The following is a 20,086-nucleotide window of genomic DNA, read 5'->3' as shown; positions in this document are numbered from 1 at the left end:
GGTACTGGTCTTAAGTTATGCATTTAAACAAAACTTAACCTCCAGCAACACAAAACAAGACCTGACTCATGTTTTTGTTGCCAGTCTTTGTTTCTCCTGTAAACTCGGAAATAAAAAGTTACTTAAGTTTTAGTTTCTCTTCTTGAATATTCTGCCATCATTTCTCATGTTGTTCTAAACACAGACAGGAAATTTTCACACTGAGTGCGTTTACATGCAGTCTTTTATGCTTAATAAACTGATAACATGTGGGGTCATGTAAACGCGTAAAATGTTTTTTCTTTTATCAGGGATAGACCATAAACGCGTAAGCAAAAACCGATCGTTCCCCCGATTTTGTGTGGCATGTAAAGACCTTTACCGGCTTTCTCGCGATTTTCTGCATGTGCACATGTCTCCGCGTATTAGGGTTGGGCGATGTCCCCATAAATTGGCAGTTGACGATGGTTACGTAAACCATCGCGATGGACGATGATATCATTAGGTGGGAGGGGGGTATTTTAATTTTTCGTTATTATTCGTTATTATATAATTATTATTCGTTATTTTACTTGATTACTTCCACTTAAGAAGACTTGTGCACTTTTTATTTTAATATATATTTTACATAAATACTATTCTGTACTTAAAATCTATTATTTTGTTATTTTACTATCCCAACTACTATAGGTTGCACATAAGGGGAAAAAGTAGCTTTAATCCACTGAAGAAGAGTTGTGCACTTTTAAGCACTTTTTAATCTCTTTACATAAATATTTTTTTCTATTTAAAAGCTATAATTTCGTTATTTTACTAACCCAACGACTCCTCCGCGCTTTCCAAATTTTGCACGTAAATATCTGTGCATATGTGCCACCAGTACCTACCCAGTCTCCTGAGGTTGCGTATAAATAGCACGAAGTGTAAAACTCGTGCAATACATACGCCAAATTCCACTTTGGCGTGCATATGATACGCAAGTCCTTCCCATTCACTTAAACGGGGCATCTTTTTTTGTCGTTTTATTTATTGGTTTCTCAATTTTTTTCTGTTTTTTAAACCATTTTCGCTTGGGTTTAGGGTTAGATTTCAGATTTGCCTAATAAGGTTATTTAATATACAGGTTTCTCTATGTTTTTGTCCATATTTAAGCCATGGTCGCTTGGAGTTGGGGTTAGAGTTGGGGTTTGGGTTAGGATGTCATTTTTAAATAACAAAAAGTTGTTCTAACCCTAAACCCAAGCGAAAATGGTAAAAAAATAGCAAAAAATTGAGAAACCAATAAATAAAACGACAAAAAAAGATGCCCCGTTTAAGTGAATGGGAAGGACTTGCGTAGCATATGCACGCCAAAGTGGAATTTGGCGTATGTATTGCACGAGTTTTACACTTCGTGCTATTTATACGCAGCGGGTCTTCAGCACCGCGGGGAGCAGCCAGCACTTCAATCCGCAGCTTAGACAAAGTGAACAGGGCCAGACACATCGAAATTTAAACATGGTCTGTGTATGTAAATCCCGCGTTTCGGTCGGAGTGTTGTTCCCGTTTTCTTGTTCTTGACGTTCGCTGAATTCTGGGTTTATATCCTAATCTGCCGCTTCAGTGCAGTATAGCCTCAATGTAACAATGAGCACGATCTCCCGAGACACTACAATAGGCTACTAATAAATGATTAATATGGGCTGTTTTCTTGTACAAAATTAATTATTTTAAGATAAATGTACAACATGTAAAAAGACAAGATTCTAGCAATGTCAAGATTAGGGATGGGCATTTTCCAGTAACTTACTATTACCAGTAATTTACTATTACTTTTAATATTTAATTTTTCGAATATTTAAGCTCTTAAAGAACGAATATTCGTTTATTTAAATTATGTTAATTAAGACATGCGTGTTTTGTATTTTTCATTTTGTCATAATTTCACAGAAGGCTTAATTAGGAAATATCCACAACAAGCTAAACTTATATTCTGTATGTATAAATATATATATATATATGTATGTATTTTTAAGTTGAAAACATTGTAAAAAAATATATTTTATTTATATATATTTTAAATTCTTCTTAAAAAATATCCTACAGAAAAAAATGCGTTAAAACTTAATGCGGAGCGAAGTCTAGTCAAATCCTTAGTTTCAAGTCGGTCGTTAGTATTAATTCATTACTGTTTGATCTTACATACATTATATTATACCAAATATTATACACTAACCCCACTAATCTAAGCGAAGTTTGAGGACTTGCGAAGTTTAAAGTTTGAGGACTTGACAAAGTAGGCTATCATCATTTAAACAGACTCAAAACACCAAGAGCCCGGAGCAAATGAAAAAACACATCTACATAACCGACTGCTCAGTCGCCATTTAAATATCTTCTCAGTTTAGTTTGACATGTATTTGTGAATAAAGAAAACCGTATTTATCCTACCTGCTTCGGTGAAAGCCCGTTTTTCTGACTAGATACAATAATGCTTTGCTTTAAACTGCCATGTGCAGTTATCCGGTTCATTTTCAAAAGAGCACCGCATATAATAAATGTTCTCCGTTTCATTTCGTTCTCCGTGTCTGTCTCCTTATTAACAAAATAAAGTAGACTTTATAACAGAAAGCTTACAAATCTCTCATGATGTGTTGATTCGGGCGGCGGAGAAGCACGTTTAATAACACGTGAGCCCTCACTGAGCCAGTGGCCAAATACGGCGCGGCGCGGACAAACCCGGAGATAAAAGGAAAAACTTAAATTCGTCTGCAATCTGCATTGCCAAACAATCAGAAATACATACAAATTAATGTTCATGTATATTTTACATTTAAGTCTGTAAAAGACAGTATAGATCAGTGGTCTCAAACTCCCGGCCCGCGGGCCATTTGCGGCCCGCCCTCCCCCTTTCTGTGGCCCGCGTCACCCTTCAACAATATAACGTAATCTGGCCCACAGAAAGATTTTTATTTAAATTCGTTTTTTTTTTAAACGTGTAAGGGTTCGGTCACATGTCGCGTCTAACAACGCGAGTTAAAACGAGTCGAGGCGTTTCTTAAAGTATGTTTACTTTTCAAAGTGCTTGCTAGGGAGCGGAGGTTGCGCAGCGTGGGGTCGCGTCACCCGTTGCTACGCAGCCACGAGCGCGTGCTCCGTGATGGCGAGGGTAACGGAATGCGTGATCGGATTTTAATTCCTCTCGCGTCAATCATATCATTGTCACAATGCGATCAGTTCATCTGATCGCGACTTTGTAGTGTTTGTCCAGAGAATATTTGTTACTTCCGGGTGGATACTCTGTTACTCAGAGAAGAGCTGCTGTGGGGTTATTACCGTAGTTCACATCAAGTCACAGCTTCTAATGGAGACACCGCAGTGGGAGATGTACTGCAACAGTTTAATATTAAACTACGGATGAGAAAATGACCCATCAAAGTGCCCAGGTTAGGAAAAGAGGAAAGATGAAGAGAAATTACAGAGGATACAAGTATGTACACTTCTATATATGAAATATATATGAAGTATAATACATTATTATCTTGCTTGCTTATACATAGAGCAGTATTATTTATTTTTACTCTCCAACTAGCTTATGTAACATTGACTACCCATCCAAATGTTTTAGGATCACTTTCACTTATTAATATTTTTCTAAATATAATAGCAAATTCATTAAAACGGTGGAATAACAAAAAGGAACATAATAAAGTCAATACTATGACTGAAAACAGTCAAAAATAAATAAAAATAGAAACACTTACTGTTGATACATTTTTTATAATAGTTTATAAATGTATAGGAATTAAATTTGTTAGTTTTAATAGGCCTTAGTTAATAATTCAAAGCCTAATAAGGTTAAAAAAATATTTACTTACTTTTATAAATTAATGTATATTAAAAAATAAAAAACACTGTTTATATATTTTCAAGTATTATTATACATTAAAAAATATTTTAAAGAAATATTGTACTTTTTTGAACGTTAAAATAGCTCTGCGGCCCTCTGATGAAATGTCAGTCTCAGAAATGGCCCCAAGCCAGTTTGAGTTTGAGACCCCTGGTATAGATGAAGTGAAAAAGCATCAAATAAGTTGTTACCCTTTGGTGGCACATTAAAAACAAACAAACATTCGAATAGCATTTTTTAAAATTCGAATTATTATTGCCATTCGAATATTCGAAAATCCGTGCCCATCCCTAGTCAAGATCAAATGCCTGACAGGATATTTTCACAGACTAACACGCGTCACGTCTCAGGCATAGACTACAGTATTTAAAATAGCATATATGCATTAGTTATATTTTCTATTTAATGTATAGAGCAATTCACGCAAAGATATTAGGTTAACTATAGTCTATATAGAAGAGAGTAAGTGTATGTCGACTCGCAGCGGAGTGGGGAGGGGGCGTGGCATCACGATGGTGACTCTACATCGTGATGTCAGTCAACCATCACGATGGACGATGATATCGTCTATCGGCACAACCCTACCGCGTATAACATTTATCTTTGATGTACGGGCAAAGTAATAAAAGTTATATTAACAGGTTCTGCAGACATAAGAATAGATACAACAGTATAGCTTAAGTCGATATGTCGTCGGCTTTTTGAACAACTATTATGTATTATAGGCGGTGATATCACTACCTGCGAGAAACCTGACAAATCTCCCAGTCCCATGTAAACGCAGATGTCTGCATAGCCGGTTTATTGATTTGCATGTAAACGCATGAAAAAGGTTTTCTTTAATAAGCAGATTTTTGCTAGTTATCGGCTTATTTTGTGCACGTAAACGCACTTATAAAATTATATTTGGGTTTTGAATAGGGCTGGGTATCGATTCAGATGTTCCAGATCGATTTGATTTCGATTCACAAGCTATCAAATCGATTCGATTTTGATTCTCGATTCAACTGAATGAATATAGATTTAATACAAATACTATGTTAAAAAAAAAGAACAGTGAACAGCAGTTTACAAGTGGGTAATTAATAAAAAAAAATAAAAGCCACAACACTAACGTTGTCATCTTGCTTGCGACTTCGACTTTTTATGTGAAGGTGGCATCAACGTCCACGAAGCACCTGAAAATGCCATTTTAGGCACTGAATGAATGAATGACAGGCTCGCCTCTCGCTCCTTGGTAACATCGCACAAGACAAAAAGGAGGGTGACATCTAGTGAAGAAGACTAGTAATTAGATTAACGTTATTCTTACGTTCAATGTTTGCGGAAATATATAAAAAATATTTTGATTCTGTTCTTTGAGAATCGATTTTGAATCTACCACGTGTAAAAAAAAAACGATTAATCGAAAAATAAATTTTTTGCCCAGCCCTAGTTTTGAAGCAAAATAGCAATATACATTTGACCCTCTTAAAGGGGTGAAATTTCATTAAAAATGAAATGGTCGAAAAAACCAAGTGGTGCCTGTCCATGCAAACACATTCCCATGATGCCACCACAAAGATTTTATATAACAGCTTCATTTTAAGCATTTTCGGACGCTTTATCCAAAGCGACTTTAGGGCTGTTTACACATGGTATTAAGATGCGTTTTCGTGGACAACGCTAAAGACAAGTGTAAATGAGGTGTAAAACGTTTTGAGCTCGTTCTTTTGTGGTGTTACATGAATTTTTTTTTCAAACAGCCACAACACAATGCTTACTCTCCACCTACTGATCTCATGTGATGTACAGGGCACAATATTTTACATCGTTTCTGACATCTACCTCAAACACACAGTGTATAGCGCCACCTTTAGGCTTTTCATTGATAAAACTGAAGCAGCTGCTCTCCACGTCTTTCAAAAACACAAGCAGTGGACTAATATTAGTTTGCGTCAATTTAAACCCATCATTTCTCACGAAAGCAGATCTCGCCCACAGTATTCACAGACCAACCTCTGAAAGTAATCAGGAGAGAAGCACTCGAAAGTGGACAAAAGAGACAGATTAAAACACCAGGTGTAAACATGAATGTCTCTCTCTCTCTCTCGTCCCCTTGATCTTATCGACGAAAATGTATCTTAATACCAAACTGAGTACAACAGTGAAGTGATCCACCCTCAGTCAATAACATAAGGAGCACTATGATACAAAATTTTAACAACAGTTAGTAAAATCCAAGCTGAAGGTGAAAGAAAAAGTTTTTGAGAAATACAAGATGTTTTTGAAATACGCTCAGCAATCAACATGTATTTGTCAAGTGTACATGGAAAAGACAAGTTTTAGATGTGGTATATTATGTTTGTATTTTTTTATATTGTTGCTCATGGCCCTTCAGTCTTGCGTAAAATGCATAAAGTATTACCAAGTTTGCAGCACAAACATCTGAGGAGTTCAGATACAAAACCCTCTAAATGTGTCTGACATGTTTTCTTGTAAATGAGCATTTGTATTAGGCTCTTATGTTTAGGTTCAGTAATTTCACTTTATGCCATAAAATGTCATATTTCAGGGCTCGAAATTGCGACCATTTTGGTCGCATATGCGACCGAAATTTAATCTTTGCGACCTTAAAATATATTTGGGAGCATTTGTGCGACTGCCCATTTTGTTGTGACGCGAGTTGATTGTGATCCTGCGTGCTGGCGCTGTCCCAGGTTCAGTGTTCTCTCCAACGATACATAACCAATCAAATTTCACCATGAAGTTCTTGCGTTTAATGAAGACCGCAGATTGGCTAATATGAGCGTCAGTCATTCCTTGTTGCCGTGAAGCGCGGAAATGTGAAAAGACGAACGCGTCGCGAGCATGACGAGAGCGAGCCGATTGCAGCCAAGGTTATTACTGTATTTTTTGACGACGATCCGGATTCAAATGTTACTCCACCACCGGAAAATACGAGTTGACGTTAAACCTTTCAGAGAGAGTGGCTTAAAGATTTCGAGTGTCTCCGCTATAAAAATGTAACTTACTGTGTTTACTGTAAATCCTGTAAAACGGCGTTAATGGCGGAATCAAAACATTTTAAGCGCCAGACGTACCTTGCTTAAACATGGCGAAAGTGCCAAAAACACAAGACCAGGGAACTACACTAACCTTTTCCACTGGTGGCACTTGCGCTACCAACTTTTTCAGTTACTGGCGCAAAATATGATTTGGTCGCACATATTTTTTTCAAGTTATATTAAGGCGCTCTGGTTAATAATGAACAATAATGAAACTGTATTGCATACAGATATGCTTTTTATTTTACTTGCCATCTTTTAAACCACATGCCACCTTGTTTTCTTAAACGTTGCAGTCAGTGTTTCCCACAGATCTGAAATTTACTTGGTGGTGGTAACCGGTAAAAAGGGCAATCATTACCCACTGACAAATAATGGTCTACTATACATATGACGAAGAACTAATAATGTGTGACACAACACAATACTTTGATTTATTGAAAATTAATATTAATTTCACATTATAGTTCATTAATCTAAACACTCCAAACTTTCTTTGCCATTAACAAAGCTGACACTGTTTGTCAAAGCACCACGAAAACACTTACTGTTTTTGCACTGATATATGAAGCAATTAGACCCCTTTTATCAAACACAATATAATACAATACTATGTATAGTATATTAATAGACAGTGCAGGTCTATAGATTATAAATGTGACTGATGTTATGACTGATGTTATAATGGTAATAATTTCTATTAAATAGGCACTTTTACTGCTTCTGCTCTATCTTTCTATTTCTTTCTTGCCGATTTAAAAAGCTTAATCCACTTATTATTTCAATAATATTATTCCACTTATTTTATTTTCAAATCTATTTGCTGTCCCGGTGACAAACTTTACATTGCTTTGCTCGTTTAGTGCAATGGGCTTGACATTAGCACTGCTTTTTTGCTACAATCTGTGCAAACTTAATATGGATATGGTTTTAGAAAATATATGGTTTATTAATAATAAGATTATTAAAAACATGTGAGAAAGAAAACGCAGCGCGTGGTCGTAACAAGAACCATCGCCATAGAAACCGAAGGCACGCTAAACCAACTGCACTCGAGCTTTAGCGCAGTAGCGCTCATGGCCGTTTTCCGATCGACTCGGGTTATAAACTCAATATTAATCAGACTTGGGACCCAAAGTAATTAAACTAGGACCTAACCGGACCCGACAGACCATTTAAAATATAAACCCGGAACCATACGGGTCCCGCGTCCTCAGTGAAGAAAGACCTCTGCTCAAGTTCAGAAACATGGAAGACACTGCGCTTGCGTCGCACCTAATTCATTGAGAAACAGCTGAGCACGCGAACGCACACTGATGGGGAGAGACATGACGTGCTTTCACGCAAAATGAAGCCAACGTGTTGATGGCTCAGAGCACGTTATAAAACGTATTCTTAAAATCCACATTTATGTTTTAATAAATGCTCATAGTAAATCATAGCATATTGTCTAAAACATTAGGTAGCACATTTGCGACCCATTAAAAATTAGGGTCGCAACGGCAGTTCAAAAGGTCGCATATGCGACCATTTTGGTCGCAGTGTAGCTCCCTGAAGACGTGTCATGACAAATGTGTTTATTGATGGAGACACCGACCTGTCTGTCAAAGTGTGTTTGATGGTGTATGTGCGCATGCGCTGGTGAATGGACATTCGACAAACATCCTTGTGGTCCATGTTGATGTGGAACACGACAATGGTGATGGTATGTTTTTGTTGTTTTTTTTTTCAAACATTGCCTATTTAGTAGTAAAAGCATTCTGGTAATGCAGTTATCAATACCAATATATATTAGCCTTCTATATTAGGGTCACTTTTGTAATGTCACAATTAATCAGTGTTTTACGTGTGTGCTAGATTTTCTATGTAATCTTAATCATGTTACCTGTAATTGTTAAATTATTATTGCTGCTATACTATTTCAACAGCATTTGGGTATTAATTTAGGAATTTATGCAGCAAAAAATAAAATAAAATAAAATAGAAGACAAACTTTTAAATGCTGGCCATAGGACGTGTAAAGCCCGGTGGTGGTGTTTTATTTTTAATAAAATAAATCTATTAACATTTACATTGTAGTTGTGGTGCTTTTTAATTTTTGGATGGATGCGCCTAAATTTTTGCTGGTGCTCCTAACTCTTTAAAGTTGGGAGCACTAGTGCTACCAAATAAAAAAGTTAATTTTGAGCCCTGTATTTTCACAAATCTCACTTTAGACATATCACTGGTATTTAACAAATTTTACTATCTTTACCTGCAAAACCCTTTAAGTGCATGCAAAAATCTGCACTACTAAAAATATATAAAGTCTCTCTTTACTGTCCTTTCTAAACAAAGGTAAAAGCCTGAAAAAAATAGGCAATATCCTATATTGGCAAACCTTCTTTTACTGGGTAAAAAGCTCTTGCATATCAACGTGCGCTTACCGTTGTTCACCCAATTCATCTTGCTTACACTTAAGAAGACTTTGCTTATAAATAATTGAGGCATTAAATCAGTGGTGTGGTGTAGTTTGGGGTATAAGCAGTTATTGGGAGTTTACCCACTTCTTTATTAGATTGAGAGGGATACCCACTCGAATTAAGACTATACGCACTTCCCCCCAAGGTATACCAAGGTTTTAAACAATCGAGGTTTCAAAACCTGTTCTGTGATAACGTCTCCAAGGTATGAGCTGTGTTTATACAAAATTAATTAAATGATTAAGTCATGTGATTGATTTGATGTTTACATTTGATATACATTACGAAAATATTATATATTTTTGAAAGCATATTATAATTTAAAGGCTTTATTTTTACCTGGCATTTGAAAATAACACATTTTAGTGGCAATGGCAATACTAGGGCTGGGTATTGGCAAAGGCCACACGATACGATACGCATCACAGTACGTGGGTCGTTATACAATGTATCACGATACGATACAATACGTTGCATGCATAAAGCCAAAGTGTGTCCACACGAAAGCTGCAGGCGTTTTAAAATTGTCTGCCATTTTTCCACTCCCATTAACTTCTGAGACATTAGCTGTATATGACAGACAACTGGACTGCGACAACTACAGCAGCGGCGGAGGTGGTCGCTTGATGCACACAGAGGGATTATTCAGTTTTTTTTTTTTAAATATCGATAGTAGAGATTGAAATATCGATACACTATTGTGGAAAAACGTATCACGATAGTTAGCTGTATCAATATTTTTGCACAGCCCTAGGCAATACTGCAATACCGTGGGATTTTTGCTAAAGGTTATCATATCACCGGAATCTTATACCGGCCCATGCCTACCCGAAAAATTATCCAATCTAGGATTGGAAAAACATTATATGATCCAAACTGTTTTGTGACCCATTTACCCACTACTAAACGTTGAGAAGATCTAGTGTGGAGATGAGCAAGAACAGTTGGCTTGCTTGGAAATCCAGAATTTGTCAATATTCTACATTAAAAATAATGTATTTTCTATTTGAGCTACTAGCATCCATTTTGGGCAACCAAATTTGAAGAGTACCTGCCCCGAAGGGCACTACACCATTGTATTTAATGGTTTCTGCCAATAACGTGATATTTCTGAATGCTGTTACGCCAGGAGTAAGTGGATTTAAAGTGAAACTATTTAATAAACGTATAATACATGCCAAGAGCATTTGGTTATCATCATTTCATTTTTGACAGAGGTGGCGTTTAGCGGCTTTTGCATCTGAGCTCCTCAACTGTACTGTTTAAAGAACCATCAATGCCAAGTCATGGACGCAATTGGACTTGTGCACGCTATAGTACAGCTGCATTACTGCCATTAGAGTATAAACAAACATGCTGTCATTAAGAGCAAAATCACTGTTGCAAAAACATCCACCATATGCATTAAAATCACCCTTCAAAAGGTAAAGCACATACGAAAACACCACAATGTGTTGCAAATATTTGAGCCAAGCAAAAATCACTTATTGGCAGAAAAAAGTTTGAAATACTTGTGCTGCTACAACTGCCGTGAATCATTCGTTTAAAAAAAAAAACTTTTACAAAACAAATCAAATATCAACACTGCTGATCTAAAATGCATAGCATTTAGATACACAAATGTACTAGTCTGTAGGTGTGTAACAATACATTGATATAGATTGCTGCATTGAGTACATTTCTAACGATACAATGCATCGATATGATGTACCTTTATTTCTAACTCTCCGCATCCTCATTTCTTGACATGACATCTACACATTGCTTCTGCCAAAGCGAACATTTTTGTTTATTTCGTGTGCTGGTGTCAGCAAGTGAATGCAGCAAAAAACACAGTCACGTTGTCACTGCTATCGGACGCAAATTGTGGGTTTGGAAATATTTTGCTTTTGGAAAATGGCTTGGACAAACAGATTGGCAGAAAACCTTTGCCAGCACCAGCTGAAACACTAAAGGCTCCACCCATTATAAGCTTGATTTTATGTGACATTTTCCCCTCATTATTTAGTTTTCTTGTGTATTACTACCCAAGAAAGTGTAAAAAGTGTGTTTTTTGTTGTTGTTGTTGTAAATGTCCAATTTTTGAAGGAGTTTAAATGTTCTTGTAACATTTTTGGTTGCATTCGTCAGTTATTAGATTGTAACTGCTAGGCACGTAATATTAAAGTATCAATAAATTAATCAAATAGTAATTGCATCGAAGGAATGCTGGATCTATCTGCAAATATCACATAGATCCTGTATCGTATCCAAATTAACTGTCTGATTTACACCACTACTAGTCCGACTACAGTTATCAGCCAATTTTTGATCAATTTAATATCATCAGCACATCTGCTATATCATTATAAGGCAGATATAATAAAACAATTTACTTCAGCTGAGGAAAGCTTATTATTGATATAAAAAGCAATTATTTTTTAAGTTGTATGATGTAATATGGTTCACGTTGTTATTATTTGAAGGTTGTCATATTTGTATTTTGATTTTTATCTGTGTGCCTCTATAATGGTGGCCTGTTGAATGAGGATCCAATCCATGTTCAAAAAAAACAAGATGTAGCAATAAACTAGCGAGTATACCTTAATACATGTATAAGCCAGGAAAGTGACAAATATCGTATTGGCAAATAGTTGTTTGTTTTAATAGGCAATGGACAAATATCCTAACAGTGCATTTATAGTTTTTATGGATTTATTTGTTTCTGCATAATGCCCAAGAAGATAAAATAAGAATAGAGGATCAGACATTGATCGGAGAACTATGAGTATGTGCAAACATGAAAGAGAAACCCTTTATAACAATGACATTCAGTCAGTCTTAATGCATGAAGACTGGCACGCAAACTGGGGATTGAAAAAGAAAACTTCTGCTTTTCTTTAAGCGGGATTTTAATTGTTATTGCGTTAATAACACTCCCCATATAAATCACACTTACCAGACACTATGCATTACAGTACAACCAAGTAACAATGTCATTTTCAGTCAGATTATCTTAAGAATATGTATACATTATTTACCACAACCAGTATTGCACATTCAGCCATTTTACAATTTCAAAACAACCCCCGATTGAATGGCCTCGCGCACAGGCGGCTTAAAATTATTTGTTTTGTCTTATTCAATGCAGTACTAACCCTCTTACATTCATAAAGACAGAGACATGCTTAAAAACCACGATCTAGACCTGGTCTGGCAGGTTTCTCATAGACAGGGATAACTTAATAGTATTATGCAGACCAGAGATGACAGTAAACCTGAGGTTTGTAATGGGAAAGAAGAGCCATGTCTTGCATTTAGGGGTTTACTGGTGGGACATACTGGAGATCAGCATGGATCTTGCCTTGGTCTTAGAGATTCAGGATGGCGAGGTTTACCTGAACCTAACATGGGAGGTTTCTAAAAGCACACGTGCTTTCTGAGAGGCTTCCAATGCGACAGGTGAGTCTTACCTAGTTTGACGTATGAAATATCTTTTTGGCACGCAATTAATAAAACTACCTGAGAGATGTATCTGACTGAGCACGTGAGATCGGAGATGTTTATTATGGGACAGGTGAGTATGTGAAGATCTTACCTGGAGTATCTGAGGAGGGCAGTGCAGGTGAGTTCAGCTTGGGCCGTTTTGCGTTGGGAGGGCCCATGTCCAGTAGATTATCGGCCATCCTGTTCTCTTCACAAAAACACGTTAAAGCAACAAATGCGTTTTCCCAGAGCAGGACAAAGCGAAATAAATCAAAATCAAGCCTCGGGTTTTTCTATTATTATTCAGCGATCAGGGGCCAATAATTAACAGATGAGGCTCAAACGCGGCTCAACAGCGCCCCGCTCCGCCACCGCCATTCACCCCATGATAATCCAACACCCAAAACCCGCATAATTAACCGTAATAATCGCCCCAAACCCCCCGAAAATAATTTATATCATCGTTAAAACCGAGGAAAAACGACGAGGAAAATATCATCGACCCCTCCTATGTCTTCAAGCGGCGCGGGTGAATCTCTCCAAAGAGGCGTTTTTCTGTGAATAAAAATAAAGACCCTCGAGCTCCATATCCAGCTGCGATCGAACAATCGACAAAGTCCAGAAAAATGAATCGAAAACGCGTGAAAATAATTATATTTAATATCTGCGAGTGGCACAGGAGCGCCGCTCGCGCTGAAGGGGGAAATCAGATATACGGGGGTTTTCCAGCCGACCACGAAAACGGCTCCATTTTGCCTATATTCGCCGCAAATGTCCTCGATTCGGCCCGATGCCAATCGTTTTCGTCACAAGGAAGATATTTGGGCCGGTTCTGGTGGAGCCGGGTGCGTAAAAAATAAAATAATGTTCTCCCGAAATCCTGACGCTCATCCGCGACAAGATGGCGGCTGTTGATTCCTTCGATACAAAAAGTTTTTTTCTTTCCCAGCCAGACTGTGGAGGGGGAGGGGCTGCGCAGCCACGCCTCTCACGCACACGAATACGTCACACGGTGCTGAGCGAAATAGCCACTAGGGGACGATATGTACAGGTACATTTAAATGTAAAGAGAGAATTTGTTTATTTTAAACCTTTAAAAAAATATATTAAGATGGCAAATACACTGTAAACGTAGATACTGATTATTACAGGCATTACTATTACTTCAGTTTACTACAAACTAATAGCATGGTGGTTAAAAGCTTTCTTTAAACTGGAGTCTTTATGTTAGGTTATATTACATTTGGTAAATGATTTTAAGCAATTTCATGTAGTAAAAATTGAACTATAAAAATTATTTTAATATATGTTAGCAATGGTTTTAGATATAGCATTATACAGATGTTTAAAATGTAACAGTGCAGTAACACTAAATATAAACGTAATAAAACAATTTGAGTCTATTGTTGCCATCTAACATTGATATAAATGCAAAGATAATAGACTATATGCTCCAAAACTATACTTTATAAGAATTCAGCATGCAAACCCATAATTTTACGAATAGATTTGAAGGTAATACAGATTAAAGATTTTAAGGCATTACAATTACATTTCAACAGACAAAAGGCAGATTTCAACACTGTATTAAGAGCATTTGCTTTTCATCCATTGGATTTGATGTAACGGTATGGCACATGCATATGTATAAACAATACAAAAAATAATATTTTGACACAGAAGCAATGCATATGTACAAACACAGAAGCAATTTTATACAAATAGACACAGATATACGACAACGAGTTTATAAATGATTCAATAAAGTTTCTACAAAGAAACCAAGTGAAAATTATACATTCTTGAATAAATAAACTCTTTGGCAAGAAGTTACAGTGTGTGATTCGTCTATTGATGTATTGAGCTTTGCATACACACTTGAAATCAAATTGCTTATCAATTGGGCCGAGTAACTAAAGTGACCGATTATAAAAACAACAAACAAACAAACAAACACAAAGTGGCTCTTCTGTTATCATGCATTAGTTCAGCCCTTTCTCATTGCTGAAGTAAGCAGTTATACGAATGGAAAGTTCATATTGAGTACATTTCCATACAAATGACAATTTCAAAAAACATCAATGTTTTAGCAAAGCTGGGATCAGTAGTTAAGTATAATGCTTATAGTGTTTAATCAAGTTTTATATTGCTTTTCTTCTCTGAAACAGAGGAGCCCAGAAGGGTTGTGTGCTCGTATTCCCTTTAGGCAGCAAGGGCACTTTAATTATTGTCAAAGTCGTGCCCTACAAAATATAATATAAAAATGGGTAACTTTACGTGGTCTCACATCAAAATCAGCACAGAATTAACGTTAAATATTTAAGAATTGCATCTTGTAATCAAATGACAATATTTCTCCTGTAACATTCACATTCAAACTGAATATGGGCATGTTGAACAAATTCTTATTAAGAAAAGGCACAGCGCTAAAGATAATTTCTGATAAATATATCACACGCAAACGTTAAGTATGTATTTATGTCTGAAAATGAACAGGGCGGTGTCATTTCGATGCATTCTAAATAAGTAAAAGGCACTAATACATATGACAAAAACAGACAAATTAATCACATTTTTATAACAATTCCCTTTTGTTTTGTATGGCAGTGGTTCTCAAACTTTTCGGTGTGTGCGGCTCCCCCAAAAAAATCATGACATAAACAATCTAAAACATAGAATATGAATAAAAAAATACAATGTAGTGTCGTTTCTGAGGTTTGATTACACCGAATTTATGATAAATGATGTATTTTATAAAACTGGGGTCCCCTCTGGCACCATCTCGCGCCCCGCACTTTGAGAACCACTGCTGAATGGCATAATGGCAGATAGTAAATTCATAGCATTGCGTATATATATTTCACAAGTGTTTAATCAAAGCGCAATCTTATGAACATCACTAATGTGTAAATCATGAAATATATAAATATATAAATGACAAATTCAACAACAGAAAACTTTGAGCACACAACCCTTTAAATTAAGACAGGCTGCCCATTATAAAGCCAAAGTTTAAGTAGTGAAATATACATAACGCTCCTATCAAAAGGGAAAAAACACGAATTCCATTGAAACAGTCAAGTAATTGATGCAATATCAGTGCAAATTTACTTACATAGCGACGACATGGAGTTAAAAATATTAAAATCTACCTTTATGAGACCTTTACTAATATCCTATTCCCAAATAATTTACCCTTTACTATTGCACAACAAAAGACAAGCAGGAGAGTCAAATCTATGGTCTAATATATTCTAATATTTCACACAGGTCTGTACATTTAAATGCCAGGGTAAATTTACCCTCATACCCACAGATAATTGTCAAAACAATTTCATTTCTAATACCCAAAATCTTTTTCTTTACATCATAATGAATTGAATTCCAAGATGTCATGGCAGCTATGAAAGGCAAAGATTTAAACACGAAATAAAAAATACACATTTATCTTTCCTAAATTTATGTAATTTAAAGTAAATGTTTAATGAGAAAACAACAAGTTGGACTTTATCTTAAAGGTGCAGTGTGTAGATTTTAGTGGCATCTGTGAGATTATAAATTGCAACCTACGGCTCACCCCTCCCTTTCTAAACACATAGAGAAGCTACGGTGGCCTCCACGGGACGTGTCATCGTCTGAGACAACAATGAAGAAACGTGCTTTGTAGAGCAGTTTGTCCGTTTAGGGCTACTGTAGAAACATGATGGTTACTTCCATGTAAGAGGACCCTAGGTGTAGTAATAATATAAACAATACGTAAGGTCTTTATACACCACTGATAATGTGTATTAAATTGCACTTCTGTCAACAGTTCCTTCTAAAATTGACACACTGCACCTTTAACCACATATAAGTAACTGGATAGTGATAATACCAGAATAAAGCCAGACATGTCGATTAAAAGTCACGTTCACATTTCAGAGCATTTTGTTCTCAAATCTACTGTTATCTACGGGATTTAACTATTTAAAAAAGTTTGTACTACCTATCACAGTAGCATAAAACGGTCTTTAAACAGCGATCTGCCTGTTGGTTAACAATAGAAAAGCGTGCACTGATGAATCGTGCACAATATTAAGACTAGGCACATGCATTAAGAAATTAAATCAGATAAATTCTCATTTCACGTTGACTTTTACTGACAACTTGCTGTCATGCTTTTAATAAACATCCTCAGCTCTAAATTTGAAAGATTGCAGGAGTTAATGCATGAATGCATTTATGTCCTTTAAGACTTTAAATGAGTTCTTTAAGATTTTCATCTCATTACATTAAGGCAAATGTGCCAACCCCATTGTTGTTTCTTAATGAGGCATGCATTTTGGGTTATGGTCACCCATCCAAGAAGTCTCAAATGAATTGCAACCAGGAAAAATGAATACAAAAACGGTTACACTTATGCATCTAGCAAATGCTTTGATCCAAAACGCCTTGAATTCATGGTATACCATATGTGTGTCCTATGGGTTCGAACCCATGATAGTTTGCACTGCTTATGCAACGCTCAACCGATTGAACTACAGGAACACCGTAAGTAAACATGCACCTAAGAGGAATAATTTCCTGTAGAAATGTTTAATATTCCTGATGTAGGTGGATGAAGCCCATAGCTTGCTCTAAATTTAACTTATTTACTTAATACTTATTCATAGACGCTTTTTGACGTGCGACATTGTGATGGTTTGTCATATAACATTTTTTAAAAAACTGCAATACTCGCTTAATTCGGTAAAAACAGACCATTAAATACTAATGCTGGGTACACACCAATCGCGAAGCATCGCTTTACTCCCTCTAGATTACTAACGGGATTTAACTTCGTGCCATGCAAATTTTTAGCTTGAGTTAAATATTTTCAACTTGCGCAAAGACGCGTTTGAGGTGAATAGCACATCTTTTCGAGGCAATCGCACTGCCCAATTTGTGTCATTCGCTTCGCCCCACGTAAGTTTGCATCTATAAAGGGGGGCGGCGCCGGTGTGCGTATACTCATAGAAAACAATGTGTTAGATTTTGTTAGAACGGCGCGGCGCTGAGCTGCGCGGCCAGTGTGCGATCCCCTTTAGTGTCTTTGCATTGACTTTGTATGTAATCTACTCGAGCAAATCGTTGAATTCGCATTTGGTGTGTACGCCCCATAACTGATAAATGTATACCTTATATAACTCAAAAATATCTACTGTATAGTAATCCAAAATATATCAAATATTTTCCTAACATCAGATTGGCATGCTTTTAAAGGTTTTTAAAAATGCCTCATACATACTGTTATCCTAAAGGCACTTTATTAAAGAAATATTTACGAATACTTAATTACGATTATGAATAACTGTGGTCGGGACTTGTGGTCTGTGCCGTCCCAACGCATCCCATATGGTCGTCTGTGATTTTACGGTCCTGTACTGTCCTGCTAGAGAGATCAAGACACAAAATGCCTCCTAGATCTGTGCTGCCATATTGGCCTTGTTGTATAAACCCTTAAGATTGTGTGCTAAAATTCAGTCGACTTTCCACCCCACATACACCAATGCAAATCTACGCTACCGTACGTACATTCCTAAGCATGCCTAGCCCTACAAACTCAACGGAGAGGGTTGCAAGCCCATGTTTAAAGGGTTAAGAACGACACTGGTGGCTTGTTTGCGTCAGAGTTTTGTCAGTTCCCCAGTGTATTCAACATTTTGCTGCTCGGCTGTGGCCTTTGAGTCGAGGTTTCGCGACTGGTTTGAACCCGGGACGATAGAGGTCAACGTTGGGTTTGGTGGTTTACCAATTGCTGCTGGACTCAAGTTGGTTTCTGGTCTACAAATTAGGCCAAGGGCAGACGCGGATCGCTGAGTCTTGGACGTACCGTTGCAGCTGTCAACGACCGCTTTGCCTCCGTCTCCTTGCTCTGTAAGACCTGAGCTCACAGAGAACGACGCACCTACTCTACTGACGTTGTGGGCAGGCACCATATTGGCGATCTCGTCGGTGGGCGAGCGTCCGATGCTTCCGTCCACCTGCGCTCGGATTTCTGGCGAGACAGACAGCTGGTACTGCGGCACAGGTCCGCTGTCCGTGCTCTTTGGGTACAGGTAGGTCTTCATTTGACCTTTGCCCTTCACGTTGACAGTACCACGATAGTCGAACTCATAGTCCATTCCGCTAAGCACCACATAGCTCTCCTCGCTGACCTGAACGCGGCAGTCCACTCCAGTGGTGTCCATTCGGCTGGCGATGTTAACCGTGTCACCCCAAATGTCGTAGAGTAGCTTGGTGGTGCCGATCACTCCCGCGGTGAGGGGTCCGTGGTTGAACCCGATCCGCAACTTAAACTTGAAGCCCAGCATGTTTTTATTGAAGTCGTCGACCACTCGCATCATTTCCAAAGAAAATTCGAACAGGGCTCGCAGGTGGGCGTGCGGGTGAACCTGGTCGCTGCACTGTTGCGTGTTAAGGCCCGAAGCCGCCATGTAGGTCGCACCGATCGTCTTGATTTTCTCGATGTTGGAAAAGTCGGATTTGCGTAGGAGTTCGTCGAAGTCACCGATCAGTTCATTCAGGACACGGTAGCACTCTTTGCCACCTTCGTAGCTCTCCTCGTAAAACTCGCTGAAGTTGACGATGCTGGCGAAGATGACGGCCACATTGTCGTGATTCTTCGAGTAGCTCTGGGTCACCTTCAGCTGTTCGGCCACGTGGATGGGGATAATGTTTCGCAGGAGCCAGTCCGCCTGGTCACGCATGTTTTGGATCTTGATGCGGTGTTGGTCCGCTTCCACGTTGCCGTGGTAGTGCAGACGGTAGCTAACCTCGAACTCGCGGTTGAGGAACCAAACGAGTAAAATCAACAGGAAAAATGCCACCAGAGCCTCTGGGCCAAGCAGGTCCTGTGGTCCCGAAGCTTTCGTAGAAGGCTGGGTGTCATTATCGCTGCTGTTGAAGTCACTGGATCTAAAAAGAAGAAATAGCAATGATTTCAATGATTTTTAATATTACTGGAAAAAATCGGTGTGCACCATTAGCGAACCATTTGACCACCTTAGGAAGGATCAGCTGATACGGGGTTGCCAATCTGTGATTTTCCCATGGAATTAGGCTACTTTGATTTTGTTTTTCATGTCTCTGGGTTAAAGCGACCCCAATAATGTGATATTTAGCTCTGAGAATGCAAATTTTAGCAAATGAACCTTGCCGAAAACACAGATTTTACCTTGGGAATGCATTTTTTACTGGGGACCCCCCCCCTCAAACGCAATTGG

The 20,086-nt window shown here is 37.7% G+C and overlaps 2 protein-coding genes across 4 annotated transcripts in view; both read right to left on the bottom strand.

The window, feature by feature from the left end:
• The window catches only part of LOC129436652 (histone lysine acetyltransferase CREBBP), a 53,019-nt gene extending 39,235 nt beyond the window's left edge, over nt 1-13,784 (bottom strand). For 2 of the 3 annotated variants that reach the window (XM_055194894.2, XM_055194895.2), the window contains exon 1: nt 12,955-13,784. In XM_055194894.2, the coding sequence (XP_055050869.2) occupies nt 12,955-13,042 (88 nt within the window). In that variant the 5' untranslated portion in view covers nt 13,043-13,784. The remainder of the gene's footprint in view (nt 1-12,954) is intronic. The other variant, XM_055194896.2, reaches the window with a different exon arrangement.
• Nucleotides 13,785-14,412: 628 nt separating this feature from the next.
• Nucleotides 14,413-20,086, bottom strand: part of LOC141351186 (adenylate cyclase type 9-like) — an 84,252-nt gene continuing 78,578 nt past the window's right edge. Inside the window, exon 10 of the mRNA XM_073857746.1 lies at nt 14,413-19,778. Within this exon, the coding sequence (XP_073713847.1) occupies nt 18,488-19,778 (1,291 nt within the window). The 3' untranslated portion in view covers nt 14,413-18,487. The remainder of the gene's footprint in view (nt 19,779-20,086) is intronic.

This window comes from Misgurnus anguillicaudatus, chromosome 19 (genome assembly GCF_027580225.2).
Source record: "Misgurnus anguillicaudatus chromosome 19, ASM2758022v2, whole genome shotgun sequence".
In the NCBI taxonomy this organism is placed as follows: Eukaryota; Metazoa; Chordata; class Actinopteri; order Cypriniformes; family Cobitidae; genus Misgurnus; species Misgurnus anguillicaudatus.
This window is presented reverse-complemented; position numbering and strand designations above follow the sequence as displayed.